The sequence below is a fragment of the Heliangelus exortis genome, chromosome 6 (genome assembly GCF_036169615.1).
Source record: "Heliangelus exortis chromosome 6, bHelExo1.hap1, whole genome shotgun sequence".
Taxonomy (NCBI): domain Eukaryota; kingdom Metazoa; phylum Chordata; class Aves; order Apodiformes; family Trochilidae; genus Heliangelus; species Heliangelus exortis.
Genome location: NC_092427.1, coordinates 19308870 through 19334087, shown reverse-complemented (window position 1 = coordinate 19334087; position 25218 = coordinate 19308870). Strand labels below are relative to the sequence as shown.

The window sequence follows — 25218 nt, the reverse complement described above, 5'->3', positions numbered from 1 at the left end:
TAAAATGGCTATCAAAATATTTGGGTTTTTAGGTTAGCATTTATGTACTTTGAAGGGGAAAGACACTAAGTACTGGACATATTCCCAAGTCAAGCCTCAGGCAAATCAACAATAACCTTTTAAGTCAGGAGAGTCTTCATCATAAAAAAATCAAGATAAAATTTAACTAAAAAGACTATTCTAGACATTTTTAATTTAAGCTCCATGTGAGCTGCTTCAGTCAGTTTCCCCTGTGTTCACAAATTTTCCTAAATTTGTGAACAAATTATAAACAAAGATCACACATCAAGGACACCAAACCAATAAGCAAATTTGTCAAATCATGTTTTAATATCTGTACTTCTGCCCTCAGTTGCATATAACTTCCCTGACAAAGAACAAAACAAACTGTAGTCAAAACTGCTACTCAGCTCATTTTATAAAGAAGTTTCCTTCCTTAAATAACATCAAAACACTGTATTATCTCTGACAGATTTTTGCTGTTTCATGGCTATGTGATGTTTCCTTTCCTATTGAGGATTTTACGCTATCGGTCTTAGTGACCTTCACTCTATTCTGGGTGATAATTTGAAAAGGAAGGTACTTGAATTTGCTAGAATGTAACGAAAAAAAAGAAAATAATAATAATATTAATAATAATAGTAATAATAACAATTTTAAAAAATTAAAAATTAATGAGTAAGGTCTGTAATCCAGTATATCATATGAATTTTTTCTATACTTGTCTACATCTTCTCTAACACCTTCTTCCCTCAAATCCTCCTGAACACCATCAACACAAGAGGACACTATTCTGTGATCTCCTGGGTATCTCCATTTACACTATAACACCCAAATGGATTCAAGCTACAAGAATCTCTACACTTGCAGCCAATCCTGTAGCATGACAGAACATGTAAAGCTGAACCAAATGGCTGCTCCATATACTGTCAGGAGTTTAAGCCTCAGCATCAGTGATGGCAAGGGCAGGATGCTGTTGAGAAAAAGACTTCTGACCTTTCCCCAAAAGCCATGCAACAGATTCAGAGTGCACATTTGGAAAACGAGAAGATGACCAAGCAGACTCTTCTGCACCCCCTGGCTCCACTCCTCCCCCCAGCCTGTGACCACCACAATGATTTTTTCCTTGTGCAACAACTCCTTCTGGGATCAGCTGGTTGATCTCATTGATGCTTTGTCTTACTCTTGTTTGATCTGATGCAAGAGTCAGCAGAAATGCACACACATAAAGGAGGAATCTGTGGCCACCTTTGATGTGACAATGCACAGTTACACCAGATCAGATGCAGCAGATAAGCCTGTCACAAGGAAGACAATTACTGCAAATAATCTTAGACAAATTTTGGCATTGCTTCCTAATAGTGCAGGAAATTTTTATTATCTTTTGTGTTGTTATGAGCCTTTAGTCAAATGCATAGTGATTAATCAGAAGCAACTTGTCCCAGATACAGTAATTCTTGGCTTGGTCAGCTGAAAATGGAGTAAGATTTAACAGTAAGTTTTCTTTTGGTTTTGGAGTTTGGGAGGGTGGTTGGGGTTTGTTGTGAGCTTTTGGGAGGAGTTATTTTAAAATTATTCTTCAAAAAGCTTACACTGGGGTGTATTTACATTTCATAAGAATGGAATGGACAGACCCTAAACAATAAACCACGACCGAGCCCAACATAACAGATTTTCTGGTTACTATATTTATAACACAGATAAAATTATCAGGCATTTCTTTTTGCTGATTTTTTGTTTCCTGTATTCCCTCTCTTCATGAATCAAACAGGGAAATCCTGAAAAAGCCTTCCTGTACATTTTTTTAGAAAGAATTTTTTTTTCATAGTAAAGCTGGTCAGAAAAGCTAATCAGGGTGGCTAGCAAAAACTAAAAAATGCATACTTAGGAAATTAATGCTTCTTTGAGTTCCATCTTCTACTTCCTCCAAGTGTCTCAGCAGACAAAATATAATTAAAGGTCTGATTTTATTGTCTTTTGAACTTCTACAGACTCAAAACACGCAAGCAAATTAAGTACCCAAGTCCTATACATCCAGAAAGTAATAAAAGTAGTGAATGGGCTTTTATTTGTACAGGGAGAATTTAAAGAAATTACAGTTGTGCCTAGATAACCCCATATCACTCAATTAATCTTGGGAAGAGTTGCCTTCCTAAGCAACTGTAAAACTGAGAATGAATTTTTTTGAGGACAAGCAGGATAGGCAGGTTAGCTGTCATATTAAATCAATGCACTTACAGTAATAAGCAGGCTCAAAGCCAAATAAAACATAGAGGTTTATTTTTAAATCTAACGTGAAATCTACACACAAAGAAAAATAGATTTCTTTGTAAAAACAAGTAGCCTGCATAAATATTGTGTATTTTAAAAAGACTGTGACAGATCCTCAAGTTATGCACGTACAGAAAGAGCACACTATATGTACATACACATAAAAGAGGTACCTTAGAATTTTATTTTTAATCAGAAATAACTAAGAATGACATTTCATTCACAAAAGCATGACTATTACTTACACCTCAGAAGAAAACTGCCCTGCACAATTACTTTAACAGATCTCTGATAATGTATTATTTTTGTATTTTACTTATAAATACCTGCTAAAAATTAAAAAGGATAACTTTGCTCTTCCTTTTTTTTTAAGAACCTCAAAGACTAGAGACTTGGAAAAATTTTACATCATTCACAAATGGTGTCCATCTTCCAGCAGCTTTAATCTGCCCACAGGAACAGCCAGATTTCAGCAGCATTATTCCAAACAGGCTTGCAGTTTGCACTATAGTGAAGTGAATAGTAAATACTCAGAACTAGAGCACAGATGAGTAAGATCCCAAAAAGGATGAGCATTAAGAACACTAATTACTAAACTCCACAGGCAATAGGGACTCCAAGGTATTGGGACTCGAGTTTGACAGTTAAGTTCAAAATGCACAATGGCTTTCCACTGCTGGTTGATAGCTCTGATATTGACAACACAGAGGGTAATTTATGGATTTTCTGGAATATTTAATGCATTTAAACAACAAAGAAATCTACAAAACAGGAAAAAACTACATTCCAGAAGTTAGTAATTTACTAGTGACCTACTCCTATTTTACATCTCCCACAGGCATCTTAAATTGTAAGTCTGGCCTATTCAGTCAGTATAAAAGACCTGGAGTACAACTGCTAGCTGGGGATGAGACACTGGGAGCACTGGTGAGAGATGCTCAGTGTTCCACATAGCTCCTCTCTCCTGTGTGTTCTTCAAGGAGCAGACAGAGCTCCTACCTCAAAAAATACTGTTTGCTGAGTTTGCCATCCAATTCCCACAGAATACATACAGATATCTTCTTGCAGCAATCAAAATAAGTGAACTTTTAAAAAGCATATCTCTCAGTGAGGTTTATCAAAAACAGTTCACCCAACAGTCCACTGAACTCAGGCTTCTTCAAATGGATGCTGGCATCACCCTTAGCCCTGCTTCACTCAGAGGTGCCTGAGAGGTCTCAGTGAAAAGAGAACACCTGCCCACCATGACCTGTATGTGGCATCCAAGACCAAGTTCAACACTGTACTATTGATTTTTAACCTGAAGAAGTGGTCATCACTTACTATTTAAATTAATCATTGCTTGATGTTTATTGATTTCTGCCAGAATCCTTACAGTCAATCATATTTGTCAGGAAGGCTTGCCAAGCTTATTAGAAAAAAATGCTGAGTACAGTTCAGCAAAGAGAGAAGATGTATACATGTGTGCAGTGAGTATGCACAGCAGTCCATATGTAACACAGAGAGCAAAATTTAAAAGGAGTGTTGAACATTCAGCAGAACATAGCCAGTGATGAATCAGTCTGATCTTGAGATTTGGCTGTTGAATACTCTTTCTCCCTCTCCTGAAAACTGTATCAAGAATTAGCAGTTTGTTAGTTATGCAATAGGAAAAGATTTGTTAGCTGAAAGCTTCCATGAATACTACCCAGTAACCAGAAGAACCAACCTGAACCACTGAGCACACAGATGTTACAAGGGAGCACTCTCCAGAAATAAAATGTTCCAGAGTTTTGCAGCATAACCTTTTTCATTAAGGTGCTTTGACCTTCCCAACCACAAATGCTAGGAGAATTGTGGTAGGATTTCTACTGGAGAATGCAGCAGACACAGCCTACAGTGAATTAATTGTTCTGCAACATACTGAGGGCAGTACCTTGGAAAAAGCTGTTTTCTGCATGGGTTACTGGGCAAAACTTGTCATCGTGTGCATGCCACAGAAATCTACTGCTGGAGTAAACATAGAGCAAGTACTTATTTCAATGACATATTTTGCCATTTGAGTCTCATTCATCGTTTGCACCTAAGTCTTCAACCCAGGCACAACACGAAGAAACAACCTTTGAATAAATCATTGAATTCCTAACATGTTTTTAAGAAAAGGTTCAGATTAGTAAGCCGCTCTATCTGGAAAAAAAATCTCTTAGTGTAGGACATCAATGTTTCCTTTACCAACAGAAAAACACAGCTGATACTCTGAATATCCTTTGTGGCATTGTTATTGACCACAGCGAAGTCAAAGGCAAAGGAAATGTCACTCAGTTGCAGAGAGCTCACAGATGAAGTTATTGAATTGCACTTCCTTGCTTGTGCCTCCAGCCCCACCATCCAATGCTGCTATTCCAGGCAGGAGAATGTCCAGGAGAAAGGGCTGCTGACATGTGCTAGAAAGCACAGGCCCTACAGGTGAGACCCAGTCAGTGAAGGGAAAGAGGAAGAATGCACAGATTTATCTAAATGAAGATGGTGATCACAGTCCATGTATTTCTCATGTTAAAACACTACAGTTGTTAATTATAATAATGTGTCTATACCCATTCTTCTAGAGAGTAGCCAGCTCAACTAAACCTGTCAGCACGTTTCCCACTCACCTCCTACTCCTTTTCCACATTCTTCCTTCCCTCTTTTAAACTAGATGCTCAAAGCCCTGATGAAAATATCCTGGGTGTCCCAAAGAATAAACTGAAGCTCATGATGTTAAACTGTGTGAATACATTAAAATGATGAAAACCTGAGGCATGACTAAAGAGGGATGGACAGCATTCTAAAAGGAGAGGAGAAAGCAACTGAACACACAGAGCCTTTCCAGACACAGTTAAGGAGGCTGCTCGTTTTCTTCCAGAAGAGACAGGCACATTACAGCTGCTCCACTCTACACAAAGCTAAATAAACGATCCTAAAAGTTTAAATACTTATTATAAAATAATGTCAGTCTTCAAGTTCCAGGTTTGAGGACATAACCAATCACCCTCTCCTAAGGCATTAATTTAGAAAAAAGATGCTACCACAATCCAGACTTTTACCCACTAAAATTACTTCTCATTAAATTAACAGTCTAAAGGGTTAGAAAGAAACCACACAGCCTGCAGGCACCAGGTTTTTGTGTCTTTTTTAAATTCAAATTGTTCCACTTCTGTGGTGTTACGCTAATGAAAGACAAAGAAGGTTAAAAAGAAAGTAAAATACAGAGAAGGAAAAAAAGAAGAAAAAAGATGCAGTTACACTTTAATTATGTATCTATGGTGCTTAAACCAAGGAACTGACCCCGACCTCTGTTAGAGAGAAGTGGGAAGACAGAAACACAGAACATAATGAAAACACTTAATGAATTATCCATGCATAAATTACCCTTTGAGTTTCAACTAATCCACTGCTATACAGCTAAACATCCACTTCCAAGGAGATTCAGGTTTACTTAACTCAGTCATTTTTACTAAGAAAAGCAAGGTTTTAAAAATCAGTATTACTGATCAGTGCTAAGGTATTCAGTGTTACAGGTTGTGACTAATTTCTACCAGACTTCTGTAGAGTACCAAGACCCTAAAAATCCTTCAATCCTAGTCCAAAACATGAAGAAAAAAGGGCAGATTTTATACACAGATGGCATTCGTCTGGCTTCCCTTACTCTGTCTGACTATCCCCCTTACCAGCAAATCCAAAATAAAAAAAACCCCACCTTCAGAAATTACTAGATGACTGTAATTAATCCTGTCTTTATTTATTCCATTAAAAAATGTGAATGACCCCCTGTTTCAAGACTCTGTTCTAGCAAAGCTCAACTCTCAAAAGGTCAAATTAAAATTTTAAGGCTCCTGAGGGATATAGTCCTGAAAAGTTTCCAAGTACTTTTACAGTACAATGTTTTAAGAGAACCAGGCAAAGAAACTTCCTTCCTATTAGCTTCTGAGTAGAGGAGATAAAAATCCTCTGCACTGCCACTCATTTAATTTTACCTACTTAGATCAGTGCACTGATTTTCTTGAAAAAGGAACAGTTTTCCTACTTCCTTGAGAAATATAAAACAAGCCAAGTCTGAAGCCTTTAACTTCAACTGACCAGGCTTCACAACCATAAAGCATTAATCATAGTGTTCTTTTTTTCCCTCTCTCTCTGAAATGCTCATTACTGGCTGCTGTGAGAGAAGGAACACTGACCTCAGGCAGGCTGGTGCTCTGATTCTTAGGCAACTGGCTGCTGTTTTGCTTAAGTGCTACAGGTCATAATGATTACCAAAATCAGTGACAGGAAAGAATAGTTTCCAGTGAAAGCAGCAGGGACAATAGTGGTTTTCTTCTATAGCATTAAGTATTTTACAATTAGGCTGAAATACTGGCTTCATTAAAATCACTTAGTGTGGCTTATTTAAATGAAGGCTTAAGGTATTGTGGAATTAATATCTTTGTAATATCAAAAGAAATTAACAAATGAGAATTATAAGTAATTCTTTCAGCAAGAACAGTGCAAAGAGGTCAAATTGGATAGGAAGATGCTAGTTTTACTACTTGTGGAAAAATAGTCTTATTATTTAATACTGTTTTATTAATACAATCTTCTTTACTTATATTCAATTAAATTAAGATACAAGTTAAGATAGATTGCCTCTAGTCACTCCTTATTTTTCTTTATAAACCTGTTATTCCTAATGAACCTTACAGTTCCTTACAGTCTCCTGTAGAAGAAATGAAATGATGACTCAAAGAACACAACAAACTAAGAAATAAGTTGCTTGCATGGAAAAGACTAATTTTTGTCATGGTCTAAAAGAAAAGGTGATCCTTTGATCAAAATCCTGGCGTGACCCAGAAGACAACCAAGGTTGGAGTCCCCACTGTTGTGAACTTCCCAACAGGCTTTGGGTAGTAATTTTGTGCTTCTTTCCTAGACTCCATGGAAGTAAAATGTTTTGTAAAAAAAAAAAAAACAACAAAAAACCAAACCAACCTAACGAACTAAAGCAAAAAAAAAAAAAAACAAAAAACAAGCAAAAAAAGGTAATTAATTATAAAAAAGTTAATACATGTGTTTTTTCTTAAGAGGATAAATGCTGTAAGCTTAAGGTATGCATTTAAAGTTTTTTGGTTTATAATGTCTTGAAACAAACTGAAAAATGCTAACAACAAAATCAAAACAGATTAATTTTAGATTCTAATTACCCAGAAGTTTGACATATAACATCTCTTTATTTCATTATACAAGTGCTATGATATCACTACAGTTCTGCAACAAACACAATATATTGGACAAAGGGCTGAATTCCTTTGGGTACTCGTAAAGGTGATTTCAGCACAACCTGAACCACCAGTCAACACTGAAACTTAAGCTTATGTTAGAACCTACTGCAATATGATAGCATATTGCAGGCTGACTTGTTAATTTTGCAGGTTTAAAAGTTTAACCTGCAAACTTATTTTTTTTTTCATTTCAGCCACTGAGATTTTTCCCTGTGATTTCAGGAACAATAAACCCCAAAGCTCACTTAAAAAGTTCTTGAGAACACCTGATTTCCTCCTCTTTCAGCCATGCATCTCGCAAGTTTTACTACACTGGCTTCTAATGCATATTATGCATTGACCTAAGTGTTACTGAATATTTAGAATGGTTAAAATAAAAGTTATTTCACAAACTATCAATGTGACCACTATCACTTTCAGTTATAGCAGCACTGGTGATCTCTGGTTTGTTATACATGAAGAGAGGAAAAAGAGGCATTCCATCACTACTCTAGTGAGGCAATGCAATAGGGAAATATTGTAAATATTTGCTACAGTTTTCATGGTGTATAGAGACAAAATCTATTACAGCAGACAGCAAAATAATAACCTTGCCACCCTAAAACAGAAGTGACATTTTACAGAATAACAGAAAGTTTGGGGTTGGAAAGGACCTCGAAAGATCATCGAGTCCTCCCCCCTGCCAGAGCAGGATCACCCACAGGAGGTCACACAGGAACACATCCAGGTGGGTTTGGATGTCACCAGGGAAGGAGACTCCACAACCTCCCTGGGCAGCCTGTGCCCTGTCACCCTCACAGTGAAAAACTTTCTCCTCGTGTTTATATGGAACCTTGCCTCTTCTGTCATTGGGCAGAATTGAGAAGAGCCTGGCACCATCCTCCTGGCTCTCTCCCTTTACATATTTATAAGCATTAATGAGGTTGCCCCTCATTCTCCTCTTCTCCAAGCTGAAGAAGAGACCCAGCTCCCTTTCATCAAAATCATCTCATTCCACTCAATCATCTGGGAGGCTCTGTGCTGGACTCTTACAAGCAGTTCCTTGACCCTCTTGAACTAAAAAAAAATTCTTTTAGAATTATACGTTTATTTATAGAGACATAATATACTACCTCAGAGCATTATCTTAAGACATTAAATATTTGTGGGACAGGTTAGAAAGCAAAAACACTGAGTATACACTAGAGCATATTTCCCCCTTAGACTTATACTACAAACACCCCAATAAAATATTTCATAGTCATCAATGAAGGTAGAAGACTACCATGTGCAACTATTTGCTTCAATAGCATTTTTAGGATTTAAAGGATGAGGAGGAAAAGATCATGATGACAGTCAGCACAATCCAGATTCACAGGCACAGCTTGAATGAGAAGTCAGTCTTTGTCTTGCATGTTGATAAAGCACACTTGGGTCAGCACTGAACAGAAGATGCTCCTACCTGACAGGGAGCTGGGCCCTCTGAGCCAACTGCAGTTCCGTGGGTCCAGTGACATTCCTTTCCCCATCCTGAAAGGACACCTGGGAAACACCCTGTTGAGAGATTTCAAAGCACATTTTGAAATCATGTACATATTTATGCATATAGAACAATGGCTGCACTTATATTTTGAATGATTCATCTGAAAGAGAAAACAAATAATCAGCAAGATCATCTCACTGACAGTGAGACTGAAAGAGACTGAAAGACACATTTTGTATGCAGCATTCAGAGAAGTAGGAAGGCATTTAAAATCCTGCTCCTCAGACAAGAATCCCCCTGTGCTTCCACTGGAGAAACTTCCAAAACACTGGAGAAACTTCCTTCTGTGACTATCTAACCTGTATGTCAATTGCACCCATCCTGAGGCAACTCCTTCCACACTAAGGATTCCACAGACCTTGGAGAATCCCAAAGGCTTTTCTTCCTGCTCTTTCCATCCCTACACAGAATTTATTTGGTAAACACACATATTCATAGTAACTTCACAGAAGAAGAAATTATGTAACCACTTGTCCAGACCCAATAAGGGAGTGCACACAGGGACCAGATATTAATGCTAAAGCCCTCAACAACTATTTAACTCTCTTTTTGTTATCCTTAGACTCTTAATATTTCAATTTTTTTCCATAGTGGGAGAGGGGTACCAATGAGATAAGACCACCCTCAGCAGGTGATGTATTTGTTTTAATGTTCTGTAGTTCATTGTAACCCTTATGGCTGTTATGTAAACAGCAAAATCTGTAACAAAGACCTTTGGAGAGGTCACTTGTGCCAACTCTGCAGCAGGAATATAACTGGAAGACATAAATCTTCAGCTGTCAACACACTAAGGGAATTAAATTCAGAGCTTGATCTTAACTAGATAAAGCCTAAAGCTAATAATCATTTTTTGTTGTTGCAGTGGATTAATTTTCCAGTGTATTTACTTGCCATATAAAGTTGTCTCAAGGCAAAAGGTAGTAATGTTGTAAATTAATTCCAAAGGACAAAGCCAGCTAAACAGGTAACAATTTTCAACAAAAGCTCTACAGTGCATATTAAAACTTTCACTTTCTCCCAAAAGATGGCTCTACTCAGAAAGATGGCTTTAAAAATTATTGTGGTTTCAGTCCCTCAAAGATTTGTAGAACTTAATTTCCCTTCCTAAGTATCAACAAGTGGGGGTGAGAGTGGGGTGCTTTGTGTTTTAGAAAAGAATCATGACAAGTCTTGCAAGCAAACCTTTGGAATATAAATCCAGCTCAATCTCCTTTTGGTTCAGACACTGCTTTTGAACCTTTAATATTGGTAGTGATTCTCTCTGTGTGTTAATTAGAGCACAAGCCAACAGACTTGGCTTTTGCTGCAAGACAAATGTAACTCACTGAAAGCAAATCTTCTGGTACTAATGGAAAAACTATTTTAGAACACATGTATTGAGTATATGCCATCTCTTCTGAACACTTTTTACAGTGGAACCACATGTCAAGGAGCAGTTCTTGTTATATGAAACATATTCCATCCTAACTTAACAAACAAGGATCTCAACCTCCAGCAGTGAGCGTTAGCAACAAAAACCTAACATCCAGCCATGAGATTTTGGGTTGTGAATTAACAACTCTTTTCTTTCAGACACTGGCTGCAACACGTTACTGCTCTGTGGATGATGAAGAACTTGCATCACAACAGTTTTATTATTTAAAGACTCCCTTGAAGTCAGCGTAAGTCTGCATAAGCTGTTATTTCTCTGCTTCTGGTCTTTTGGTTACTGCCTTTCTTGCTGTAGTGAGGTTATATCCATGTTTGTCCTCCTTAGGAAAAAGAGCACAATCTTATCTCATGTTTCTGTTGACTTGTTCACAGGTTTTAAAACACAAGGAACCCTTTTTTTGGATCAACAAGACGAATTTCTGGCTGGGTATTACATTTGTACTGTGCTGATAAGGTCACAGTTACACTCCAAGTAAGAGGTTTTCCAAAAAGATGGCAAGCAACAGTTTTCTTTTCTGCTAAAGACTAGGCCAGCAAAAGGTGTCCTGAAGTTGGATAGCAGGTTTATAGACATAGAAGGGGTATTCAATCCACAGAAGTCTTCAAGAGCATATTTAACAACACATCACCAATGTTTAAGGCATGTCCATTCCTGTGCCCAAAAATATTGATCCAGCTTTGTGAGGTGCCTGACAGTTCCACATTTACACATTTTCAGCATTCCATTTGATAAAACTTCTGTGAGGAATTAAGAGGATGAAGTCTGGAGTCTGTAAAAACAACTGTAGTTTTCTTTTTTTAAAAATGTATTTATTTAAAACAAAGGGTAAAAAATTACCCTTTCCTGAGCTGGGCAGAAGTGTGTTGAGGAACTTGAGAAATGCCACAGAGGGCAAGTTCAGTGTCACAGCCCTCATCCTGCACACCACTGCCTGTTTTGGTTTGAAGGCATATAGTGCTGATACAGATCAGAGATTATCACATGCTCAAGTCAGTAAACACTGAGCCAGTTTTTATTCAAAGTCTTAACTGATCAATAAAATATGAACCATAATCCTGAAATTATAACTCAGCTCTCTGAGAATGACATTAGGGCTCCAGTCATGTAACAATCACTATAAATTCACTAATTCCATTCATTCTTCAGCATTTTATTAGAAGCTCAGTAATTTTAGAAAGATTTTCTAGCAGAATGGTAGCAAACCAACGATGCACAATTAAAGAAAACACTAGAAGACAATGATCCAATGCACACAAAAAGTGTCAATCTCTCAATCCTATTTTAAGGCATGATTGTCAGTTTTTCACCGATAGCAAAATTAATGATGCCAACTCCCAAAACTTGACTAAAATTCAGCTGACAGTGTAATAGATTCCCAGTGACAGAACTGCAGTTTTTACGTAAGAAATAGGAATAAAATGCAAAATTATGTGGTGAAAACAGAAGCCAGGAAAGTGTAGACATCTAATAACAGTAGAAGGTTTTTAATTTATTACATAGGAATAATTGAGAACCAGGCAGTTTTCCTTAGTGCTGCAAAAAGTGTGTTCTTCAAAATAAGACTGAAGCAGAAGAGAGGGATCCTCTTAAATAAAAGCCTTCTGCAAAGAACTCTAATCCAATGTGTAACAATAGAGTGACAGAGTACATACCAGTACATTTTCTATCCTGTGAACATGCTCAATCTTCTCTTAAGCAGAGAATATACTAGACCCAACAAGAAATAAACTGGAATCTGTCTCAGGTCATATTGAGGCTGAGGAGTATGAGGAATTCTGGCTTTTCTTTGATTTTTGAAAATGTTCATTTCATAAAAACTACAAAACATCTCAGAAAATCATCACAGTGGTGTCACTTTTGGGCAGAGATGTCAAAGTATTGGTTCCTGGATGGAAAATGAGAGAAGCTGACTGGAAAGCACCATAACAAATGCTTTTAATTCAAACAAAGAGGTAACAGCAGCTGCCCTGATAGCCAGGCCACCAACCAGCCCCATTGGTTTGTTTTCTCATTATCATCCCAATGCAGAAAACCTGCATTTTTGTATCTTAAAAAAACTGCACCAGATCTGTTTTCCAACTAAACTCTGGTTGTAGTACAGTAATGCAATACATTGCACTAAAAGGAAATCTTCACTAAGGTTCTTCTGCACTTAAATTTTGCATTTTCACCCAAGAAATATTCACAGGCCACCAGTGGCCATAAACAGGCTCTAAATCATCTCAATTCTTCCCAGCAGGCTCACACAACTACTCTTAAGAACTAAGTTTGCAGGTACTAAAAAATTGCAAATACATAAATTTTAGAGAAGCTAGGTAGCAAAACCCATCCTCTTCTACTGGCAAAAAAAAAATCTTATTCAACAATAACCAACATAAAACAAATCTTAGACCTAGACCAATGTAGAGAACAGGAAGTGTGCACAACTAATTGGAGAAAATCCTGAGTGCAGGGTATACTTGGAATATAAAAAGGTCATCAAAACACCAACAATAAACTTGAAGAAAATAAGTAAGATCTATTCACAGAAGAAATACACATAGTACCTACTTAAATTAGGGCTGAAGCATTCTGGTATACCCAGGGGAAAATATCTTTATCAGAAACCTCCTCTTAATGACAAAGTTTATAGAATCATAGAATGGTTTGGGTTGGAAGGAACCTTAAAGATCATCCAGTTCCAACCCCCCTGCATGGGCAGGGACACTTCCCACCAGACCAGGTTGCTCAGGGCCCCATCCAACCTGGCCTTGAACACTTCCAGGGAGGGGGCAGCCACAACTTCCTTGGGCAACCTGTTCCAGAGTCTCACCACTAGAAGAGAGAATTTCTTCCTAATGTCTAAGCTAAATCTCTCATCTTCAAGTTTTAAACCATTTCCCTTTGTCCTCTCACTACACACCTGTGTAGGAAGCCCTACCCCAGCTTTCTTGTGGGCCCCCTTCAGATAGTGGAACTTTGAACAAAAGTTAAACACATTGTGAGGAAATGTCCAGCAGGTAGATACAGTGTTATTTTCACATTCTGGCCAATTGTACATGACTGTGCCTCAGAAAGGCTTCTCCAGGCCTATGTAAAGCAATGTCCCTAAAACCCTACACTAAGAACACAGTTATGTCATTACTTACAGAGTACAAAGTCAGGCTATCTCAAGGCCAGGGAACACTCTGACAAGTGAAATACATAACATGTTATCAGCAGAAACCTGTGTTACCTCTGTGGAAGAGAAGAATTTGTAACTGGGGAAAAGAGACTGAAGAGATTAAACATTACATTCTGCAAAATACCAGCTTTCAATGAGTTACACAAAGTCAATTAAGTATTAGAAATGAAACTTGGTGTCAATATCTTCTCAGGTAACCTTTCATTACCAAGCTGTCTTCCTGCACACACAGCTTTGTGTAACACCCACCCCTGTTCCACTCCTCCCGATCTGGGCTTGCCACTTAAGAGTTTATTACATTATGTTTTCCTCATCATACAACATACATTAGTAATTGTTAGTTATGCTACTACTATTCCTCATATGGGATTATCATAGCAAAGCAACAGCATTGATTAATCAATTAGCATGGATTAATCAGAGAAGATATGAAAAACAGGGCAATGTAATTGTGTTTACTGAACAATGCATGACAGAGTGCCCAGAATTTGTAACAATACACAGCCACTTAGCATGATACATACATAACCTAATGAATCTTTAGAACATTCTGACTGCAGACCTAGAGAGACAACAATCAGAATATTACTCTGTGTGTGCAAGTAATGCTGGAGTCTGAGGAATTTATAGAGGGGAGAGAGCACAAGACAGATGGTGTAGTCAGATTAATATTTAGCTTTCACTAAATCTCTGTAGAACAGCTACATAATTTTCTATAGTCTATTACAAACACGTCTGCACTACAGTGGCCAACAGCACAAACAGTCAAAAAAGATTAAAAAAAACATTAAACAAGCCACGTTAAGCAGAAGAACATGGGAAAACCAGCCTGTTTTTCTAATTAAACACCAACAGAGACCACACTCTATAATATAAACAGAAGCATAAAGGGTAACTTAGAAACCTTTTCTCCAGATGTTCAAGGTGTGCATCCTTCAGTGCCTGCCCTTGTCAAAGGTTGAACCCTGAACTGACATCAACAGTTAACAAACACGAATACCAAACTCCCAGAACTGTCTCATGTTTCAACAGTAATGCAATAGCCAAAGATCCCTACTTCTGTCTGATGCTGGTATTCAGACTAGCCAGTCACACATGCAGAGATCAAGAGATGAGACAAGAATTTATTTCTTGAAAATATGGTGCTGAAAAAAGATGTTAAAGTAGCACTGGTCTGAGTATTAATTTCTTTCTAATGTCTAAACTAAATCTTCCCTCTTCAAGTTTGAAACCATTTCCCTTTGCTCTCTCACTACACACTCATGTAAAAAGCCCTACCCCAGCTTTCTTGTGAGCCCCCTCCAGACACTGGAAGGTTGTTATAATGCCACCTCAGAGCCTCCTCTCTAGGCTGAACAACCCCAACTTAGCCTGTCTTCATAGGGGAGGTTCTCCAACCTTCTGATCATTTTAGTGGCTCTCCTCTGGACACGCTCCAGGAGTTTTATGACTTTCTTATGCTGGGGACTAAAGAACTGGACACAGTACTTCAGGCGGCGTCTCACAAGAGCAGAGTAGAGGCAGAGAATCGCCTGCCCTAAGGATCTTGAATTCTAAAGTGTCATGGTCACTGCAGCCTGGTCTCCAATTTTTACATCACTCACCAGCCTGTGTCTGCTGGTGAGAACAAGGTCCAGCAAAGCTCCTTTTCTGGTTGGTTGTCATCAATGCACTCAAGAAACTGGAGTGCTGGTGCTTTGCTGTGTTGTCCTTCCAGGAGATGTCCCCCATGAGGACCATGGCTTGTGAGTGCAAAGCTGCTCTTAACCTGGCTGGAGAGGACCTTATCCACTTGGTCATCCTGGCTGGGGGGCCTGTAGCTCACCCCCACTGTAATGTCTCTTGCCTCTGACTTCCCTTTAACCCTGACCCATAGGGTCTCAGTCAGCTCCTCATCCATTCCCAGGCAGAGCTGCATGGGCTCCAGCTGGTCACTGATGTAGAGGGTGACATCCCCTCCTCTTCTGCCCCTCCTGTCCTTCCTAAACAGTTTATACCCAGTCTTGATGTTTCTAAGAGACCATGAGAACTTCTTAACCAGGACAGCATCAAACAACTGAAAAAGGGTTAAATCTGTCTGAATTTCTTCAAGGGATTGGGAGTTGCCTGCATCCAAATGGAAGAAAACATACTGCCCTACATAAAGCCCTTGATCTTGATCCCATGGAAGAAAACATACTGCCCTACATAAAGCCCTTGATCTTGATCCCAATGGAAATTAAGGCAGCTGTGTAGCATTTTAATTCTATGCAAATGTATACAAAACCTTTTTACAGGATCTGAAATTACAGGCATGGAGTTAGCCTGAGTTTATGAGTGGATATCATTAATAAATCTGAGTTGACTCCTATGAGACAAAACATTACTGTCACTGGCTTATCTTAAACCTAGCAGTCAATTTATATTAGAGATGGATCACCTGAGAGTATACTATTATTTCCAACAGATCCTTATGAATCAATGGTATTTTCAACCTTTCCTAGGATTCTTAAATTATCAGAGAATTGCCTTTCAAAAAACTATCTGGTTTCTTGATAACAACATCATCTTCAAATAACAGCACCTGTTATTAAATAATTTCACAGCACTAAAAATTGCAGTAGAAGAAAACAGCACAACAACCATGTGGTTGAAACAATATGGGGTGAACACAGTATATTAAGAAGAGGTTTTGTATACTGTGGCATAGACTTAAAATGCTACACAATTACTTTAATTTCCATTGAAAAGTGGGATCAAGATTGAGAGCTATTTTAGCTGTTGACTAATACCAGCATCTTCAATTGCAATAACAGAGGTCAGAGAACACATTGCTGTGGCTTAGGTGAGCACGACACACGACATGAACAAATGAGTAATACTCCAAAAGACAGAAAACAGTGTGAGTTCCCAATTCTCCTATTTCTTGCATGTGTTCCTGGATAAAAATTGTTTTAATGGCCATTTCCTTGTCTTATAGAAAAATGGGAGAAGAGCACATAACGAGAAAAGTGTTGATAATAAAAAGCTCTTTCAGTAGAAAGTCACAATTCTTACTTGTTCTTATTTTTGAATTAACACTTTCATTGTATCGACTATACCCTAGAAACAAAATATCCAGAGGCATGTTTGCCACAAAGTAGAGGTTCATCCCTGCCAAATTGCAAACCGCCTTCTTCAGATTTCTCATTTTTACAATTCTGTCATTTTTTATGGCTACCTGGGAGGGCTGAGGTCAGTAAAGACCATGCTTGTGACAAAATGTTTAGGCCCAGCCAGTACCAACCAGGCCTCCTCTCACTCACATCCCACCCCCACTGTGGGACAGTGATGAGAAAAATCCACCTAAAGGCTCATTGATCAAGACAAGGATAGGGTTTTTCACTCCCCAATTACAGTAAAGGGCAAAACCAGACAGACTTATCTTGAGAAAGAAAAAAACAACAAACTAATGTAATCTATCAGTAGAAAGAAAAAAAATGACTACATCTTAATACCTTCGCCCCCACCTCTCCCTTCTTCCTGGGGCCTAATTGCTTCACTTCTGCCTCCCCCCGTGAGGATGGGGATTGGGGGGGGTTTAGGTTCAGCCCACCAAACCTTGTTTCTCCTCATGGGGAGGACTCCTCACAGTGCTGGGTCCTCTCTTGGAAACCCCTCCAACATGAGTCCCTACCCCCAGGGGCAGTCCCTCAAGAAGGGGGGGGACAGTCACCTCCCATAGCACAGGGGCCTCCATGGCTCCACATCTGTGCCTCTCCGGGATCCTGCACTGCCTGCAGCTCCATCTCTGCTCACCTGTGACTCCCCAGCTGCAGCTCCACACCTGCCCACCCTGATCCTTCAGAGGCTACTCCAGTGCAGCTGCTGCTTCTTCAGGCTCTGCTCCACCGTGCTCCTCCATGGGTTGCAGGGGGACAGCTGCCACCTCACCAAGGGCTGCAGGAATATCTCTGCTTGGGCACCTTCTCCCCTTCCTTCCTCACTGACTTTGGTGTCTTTCCTCTGGCATTGCTCTCACCTCCTCCAACTACTCTCACCTCCCCCTCTCCCCTGCTCTGCAGATCTTTTTTTTGAATATTTTTTTCAGTTTTGTTACCCTGCCTTGAATATATAACTCTCAGAGGCACATCCAGCTTCCTGTATGTGCTCAGCCTTGGGCAGAGTTGGGCCCAGGAAAGGAACGGGGGGAGCTTCCAGCAGCTTCTCACAAGAGCCACCCCTGTGCCCCTGCCAATTCTACCCCACCACTGCAGGAACCCGAGAGACAGAGGGAGCAATGTAACAACGATGCTTCTGAGTAGCAAGGCATGTGAAGAGAGATGGATTTAAACACAAGTATTTCTTTAATTTACAATTTCCTTGATTTTAAGAAATGTGTTGACAGAAAATTTGAGCGACCTCTACCAGTAAGTTAGCAAAGTTTTTATGCATGCAAACTATTTAAGCTTTACATCTTTAGTACAATATGCTTTGATACAAAGCACAGTGCAGATTTGTTTACCAGTTAAATATTATTACTTATTAATAAACCCAACATAAACTATCCAGGTCAGACTATAATTAGAAATACTTTAAAATCAGAAATGCCGGAAGACCAGCAGCATGGTAGTGAGTGTTTTTTTGTAGGGTTTGCTTGGACTTTTCTTTGCTTATCTGATTCTAAGAAAGCAAGATTACCTATGGCAGGATCCCTGATAGGTATTTCAAAAAGCAAATTTATAAAATATTTTATACAACGGAGTTTATTATGCTATCCCATAGGAAAGCAAAAATTTTTTGAAAAATTTATGATCTCATTATAAAAAGCCAAAGCATTACAAGCTGTTATACTTTGCTTGCATCTTTTTTATACTGAGGACTACTAATCTGCATAATTAATAGCTACACAACACTTTAATGTGTTCAAGGTAGTGAAAAGTCAGACCTTATCCTTCCTTCTAGAAAGAAAAGGTAAAAAGAAATAGCTTCAATGCGTTACTTTGTGAAGGAAAGACCAAGGCAAACTTCCTAAAGGAAGCAAAGTTGAGCAATGAACTTTACCAAATTCAAAAGCAACCAAAGGGAGGATTCATTGATTTCTTCTGAGAATGAGCTTAGGACCCCTGAAACATGGCATATATCCTGCAGGCATGAGTAATATATTCTATACAAAAGTAGCTCCTAGTAGAAAAGAGAACCATTGAGTGAATGGCATCTTTTCAGGTATCTGTGGGTAATCTCATGCAGGGCTTTACATTTCAACAAAAAAGCACAGTGAATGGAGCTTAACATTTTAGTAGGAAGCACTGGATACTCAGAACAAAACCATAGAATAACAGGAAAATACTAATCTATGCTACTCAACTAGTGCACTGCTGCATTTTAAGCTACCTGGAGCTTCCCCAACACACATTCACTCCTGTAAAATGGCAGTGGAGTGATCATGCCTGGAGATCACAAATACAGGGGTCTGAGGAGCTGAACTTAGCTCAAAAACCTGTCTGAACAGTTCACTTCCTTCAAGTGGGAACTGCCTACACCAGAGTGTTGTGAGCACAGAAGGAGTCGAGGTTCTAAGAGGAACAGAAATAAAGCTTTCTATCTGCTATATCCTCTCCCAGCAAATAACCCTTCCCTGTTTAAATGGTTATGCTTTTCTATAGCCACAAATTTATCTCACAAACCTCTACTGGAACTTAAATGTGAATAACTTCAGGGGTAATTACACTTTATGTGAACTGAAAATTTGTTTTGGTTTTTTGTGCATAATTCCCATGTTTATAACCAATTACAACTGCTACAAGCCTGGAAAATGCAAGGATCCAGGGAGCTGAATGCAAACTCAATTGAAGTTTGAACAGTTTTTTTTTTTGTCCAGCCTGAACTACATCTTTGTAATAATGAAACAGGAACTGTTTACCATATGAAAGCAACTATTATTTCTGCTGTTATGGCCATCTGGACTTCTGATAGCCTAAGACAAGCCAAAAGGTCTCCAATAATAACACCTCAACTTATAAGTCAAAGAACAGATATCTTTGAAAAGAGAAATGACACAGAAACAGTAACAGACCTCAAAGGCTGATTTGATGGAAAAAACCTGAACACTTCAGAGTATATTTCATTCATCCTCACAATCCTCTGGAAGAAAGAACAGGCACAGCTGATCACTGATGGTGCTAAATGCCAGAAAATCCAACAGCAAAATGCTCGTCTCACAAACTCCTGCTCTAGGGAAAAATCAAAGGCTATCAGTAGCTCGGTTCAGAGGTGTTCAGGACTCCTTTAAAAACAATTTTAAATTATTTAAAAAAATAATTCTTTGGTAAGCATGAGGACCTCTGTCAAAGAAAATGTTAGCTGTCTCTAACAAAGAGTATTTAGGTACTTACCTTTTAAGTGAAAAACACGCTTAAGATTATAAATAAGCTAACATCTCTGACACTGGCAGAGTTAATGACATACTTTTTTTTTTTTGATAGTGAAAGGACAGAAAATTCCTGGGTTTTTTGTTTTTCATAGAGATAAAACTCAAATGTACCAATGATTGCTGCTGGTCTTCTTCCTGGATTCACCTCAGATTTATTTATAGCAGAGCTTTCTATCTTTGTCTGCAAATGTCAGAACTGAACAAGTGACTTTATAGAGTTTCTTGGTTTAATAACTATGGCAGACATAGCACATGTTCTGCTTCTGCCCCTCTCTGAAATTAAACAAAACTAATCAGGTCTAAAAACTAGTTTATATCATACTTTCTTAGCGAAGAGAAGGAGCTGTGTACAGACAACCTATTTTTCACCTGTTTCTGCTTATTGCATATACACTAACAATTTGGATTGATTGGCTAATGTTTGCAGACTTCCTACAGTGGCACAAGTGTACCACCTCCATTCAGCTTATTTTTTAAAAAGACAAACCAAGATGAAATGTTGTTCGTGCTCCTTTTTGATTTTATTTTAGCTCTTTGTTTATCTCTTCACTTCAGAGCACTTCCAATATGAGGCACAGTTTCAGTGTGACAACTCTGTAAAATTAAAATAGAAAAAATGTGCCAGCAGCAATCTGTTTTACATTGAAAAGCACAACAGCCTTGAGACAGGAATGACGACTTACGAAAGCAAGCTATAATGAACCCAGAAGTGCTATCTGCAGTAGGAAAAATGTATTAGACTGGAGGCTGAAAACTCCTGACACAACATGTCTTCCTCAGTGGGAGCCTCCTGCTCACCACTTGCAGTGTACAGTCAAGTCTGCCTCCAAAAGCAAGGGAAAATTTACAGAATGAATCCTCACGCTTCTGCTGGGTAGCATTTCTTATTTGACTTGATCCCACTTCACATAAAAAAAAGACCCCAAAAAACCACCACAAAAAACCCACCATAGCATAGATAAAAGAAAAGTCTGCAAGAGATGTTGCCCCCTATGATCTGGCTGGGCAGGCAGGAGGCCACTCCAGCAGCCAGGGTCCAGGGCATCCCCACCAGCCTTCTGCCCTGCAGGGCAGGACCAGGAAAGCCACTCAGGGCGCAGTCCTGGAAAGCAGGAGCAGAGGCTGGGATGCAGTTGCACAGACATGAGGCTGTCAGAAGGGCAGGTGGCAGGGCCAGCAACCCTTGGTCCCCTGCAGGAAGAGGGCAGGGCTGATCCAGCAAGGAAGCCTCCCTGTGGCAGTGGATATGGATTAGCACAAGAGGACTCCAAGCCTGCTGACTGGCTCCCCATTCCCCAGTTCAAAAAAGCTCAGATCTCATGGCAGGACAAGGATGTTGTTAAGTATGATCCTATCTAAGAAAAAGGTTAGAGACAGTTAAGGGTCTGCTCCCAAGAGTATCAGTAAAAATCAGAGGTAGGTATGTATGGCGTCCTTCTCAAAGTTCAGTGTTACTAGAAAATAAATTCTACTCTCTTTTGACTTGTATTCTCAGACTCCTTTGCACAGACATCATTTCATCATCCCTGGAAGTGTTCAAGGTCAGGTTGGATGGGGCCTTGAGCAATCTGGTCTGGTGGGAGGTGTCCCTGCCAGTGCTGGGGGGTTGGAACTGGGTGATCTTTAAGGTCTCTTCCAACCCAAACCATGCTATGATCATTTTAACACAAATGAAATCACCATAAACATAGAATCTGCATGTCAGACCTGTATTTAATACGTAACCAGCATCAGATACTATGTAAAAGTAATTTTAACAGAACTAACATAAATAATGCAATGTTTTATATGCTTGTATTATAAATGCATGTAACTGGCAGCAGCCAATTCTCTAAAGTGTTATAATCTGCTGGCATGATACCATACTTAAAAAAAATAAAATATTATTTACAAGCACACTCATTCCCCTTTCCAATGAACTAACTTACCTGGTAATATCAGTGTTTGTATGACTGATGACATTAGCACAATAGCATCATAAATGTGCCTGTCAATACAGCCATTTGAAAATGACAACTACACACAAATTAGACATTGAAAGGTAAAAAGACAAAAAAAATCACAGCCAGGCATTAAGCCATTGCTTAGTTCAATATTTTGTAAACCCAAGGATAGCTTTGTTATTATTAGCAAGGTAATACCTAACTTAAAAGTATTTCTGCTTTTGACAATCTGTGAGGTTATGAGGTGCTTTAAAGAGAAAAACATACACCAGATTCTCTTGTGCATTAATGAGATGATCAATGTGACCACTACAAAGCATCCTGGCTAGCAATGCATGGATGTTTCTATGAACAGCTTTGGATTCAGATTTCCATTTGAGTGTGAATTCAGTAATAGGTATGAGAGGGAAGAATGTTCTACAAAAGAACATTCTGAAAATATTAATGACTGAAATAGCCCGCTATAGTCGCAAAACCAGCCAGAATCAGAAGCTTTGCTTCTTGCTGAAGAAATGGAAAAGGCTAAACTGAGCTTATATTACAAGTTCTCCTCAGGTTCCTATCAGGGAGGCTCAGAGTAAGAGAGTCAGAATGGGCTAGAAAAGTTTTTATGCAGTGTAATTATTATTTAGAAAGTACCCTGTAAACTTCAAAAGAGCAGAATTAACTCTTGGGGTAAAATAAGTCAATTCTACTTAGGTCTTCAGGCCATTCTGTCCATCCTTGGTTCCCTGTTGTTAAGCATAGGAAAGCACTCCAGCCTCTGATGCAGAAGAAGAGCAGTTGTTTAGATTGCTGTTCTTTCCTCTGGCTGATAAATAACTGCTTATTCTTTGTGCCTTAAATTCCACTTAATCTGTAGTTCTTTTGCTTCCTGGCCTTCCCTGCTTTTAACATGCTTGCAACTTTTCACAGAAGTGTGTTTTATGAAATTCCCCTTGGAATATGCTTCTTCTGCATTCAGAATTCATTTGGACTCTTATGGAATATGTCAAAAGATGAGTCAATGAAGATTAACTGGCCCTTGCTTACTAACGCTGCTGGCAGAATGAACTTTACCACAGAACAATATTTGTTAGATTCCCATTCTGCTGCTAGAAGAACAGAAACATTTATGCAGATCATTAAAGAAAGGGAGGTGTAGGGGTGGAAGCAAACTCCAGATTTGAGGAGCCTTCACCACATTTTTCGGACTGACATAAGGCCACATGAAAAGAAGGGATTTTCTCTCTTTTTCTGTACAGATGACAGATCCACCATGAAAGATCCACCACGAAGGCCAATTTACCTCTGCAGGTGTTAAATATATCATTTCAGATGCACCACTCGTCCACAGAGCAAGCACACTACAAAAAACACAACAGCTTCTTCAAGCCCAAGCTTGTATCACTCCAAACGTGCTGTTAAATAGGTAACAGCATGAATGTCAACAGGGAGAGTAATTCTGCTAAGTCTAAGATGCCATGATAGGCTCTTAGCCCAGTCATGGTACATAGTGCCATAAATACAGTGCTATGAGCATCCCTTGGGACTGATGCAAAGAAGAAAGCTGTTTTACTTGAATTTAACAGAGGAGCTGGGAATCGATATGTAGATTGAAACCTACATTAAATAAAAGTTTAAATAAAGATGAGTTAAAGGCAAAAAATACTGCTCTTCATACTTAAAAAATAGGAAAATTATTTTAGAAAGCACAAGCCACTACTCAACTTGACTGTCAAGATATGGGAGCAATGGCTCCTGTAAGATCTCTTGGGCAGTTAAAGTATGCATTGTTTTGTTTTTTCTTTTTTATAACACTGCTTAGGAAGTGTAAAACTTTGAACTGGCCAATATGCTTCTTAAGGATCTGAAATATGTCATACAAACAACTGTGCTAGATCAGACCATAGGTATGCCCATCTTTGTTTCATTTTCTTTTAACTGAAAATTTACTTATTTTCTGTGTTATTTATTTATTATGTTTTATTTATTCAAAGTTATTTCAGAGAAGTTCAACTGTCTGGATTATGATGAAGTCATATTAGCTTACAGGCCAGGAGAAAGCATTGCAACTACCAACAAAAATGAATGCTAAGATGTTTGACCAAAATCTGGACTCTCACTGACTCCCCCTTACCACTTCTGTACAGTGGTCTCAATTCCTTATTTCCAACTCCAACACTTCAAACACCTGCAACACCAAAAGCACACGGTACACAGAAGCACTAAAACATTCCTCTCTTCATTCTAGTAGACATTTTAAGAAACTTTCAAAAAACCACAAATGTGCGAGATTGAAAAAGCACTGTTATTATTACAATGCAAAAACTGGTAAATCCAGATTAGCTGAGAAATCAGCAACACAGGAGAGCAAATCCTTGGATAAGGTCTACCAAATGGGATGGGTAATTTAGTGTCTAATGGACCTCTGCTAAAAATAAAACTATACCTCCTTTGAGTATGAATAACTATCAATCCTGTAAGAGAAACAAGACCACAGATCTCATAACTTCAGAGACACGGAATTATTAACCAAAACAAGAGCAGACCCTCATACATCACTGTACTGCAAGACAATGCACAAAAAAAAATCCCAAACTAGTCTTTTCCTAATGTTACAGCAACATCTGGATCTAAGTATCAAAAAGTATCTTTCCAGTTGTCCACTGCATTGCTATGTTTATGGAAAGTTATTTATTTAAGCCTTTCAGTGGAACACTCACTGAGAATCTATTTTATTTTAGTAAAATGTTTCTAGAGCTTGACAGTAAATTATATGCATGAGCCCTGCTGTCATCTTCCACTTTTCATCTGACTGTCAGACATACAAGCAACCTGCTAATGTTACATTCCAAGTTCACCATCATGAACTTGTTGTGTAAGCTGCCTGCTAAAAGCTGTTTGGATGGAATGATAGTTGTTTTGTAGGACCCCAAAGATGTAGCTATAGAGTATGAATACGTAAATATGTGTATAATAATATACTATCTGTAAGAGATAATAATTTCATGATACTACATACATATATAATAATATAATATGTACATAGGTAGCTATAAATATGTGGCAACAGCATTGAAAGCATGATGTTTTTTCCCCTTTTTTTTGGTCATAAATTCTTATTATAGAAATTCTCAAATACAAAATCTGTAATTTTTCCACATTCTTTATAAGACAGGCCACGTGGGAAAAAGAAATGCAGAGAACAAAGGAGGAGGCCTACAAACAGTCAGGTATCTCCAAA

At 38.6% G+C, this 25218-nt stretch overlaps 1 protein-coding gene across 5 annotated transcripts in view; it reads right to left on the bottom strand.

The window, feature by feature from the left end:
- PARD3B (par-3 family cell polarity regulator beta) overlaps window positions 1-25218 on the bottom strand; it is a 375207-nt gene that overhangs the window by 218229 nt on the left and 131760 nt on the right. For all 5 annotated transcript variants that reach the window (XM_071747007.1, XM_071747008.1, XM_071747010.1 and 2 more), the window contains exon 5: window positions 8983-9074. In XM_071747007.1, coding sequence (XP_071603108.1) covers window positions 8983-9074 — 92 coding nt within the window. The remainder of the gene's footprint in view (window positions 1-8982; window positions 9075-25218) is intronic.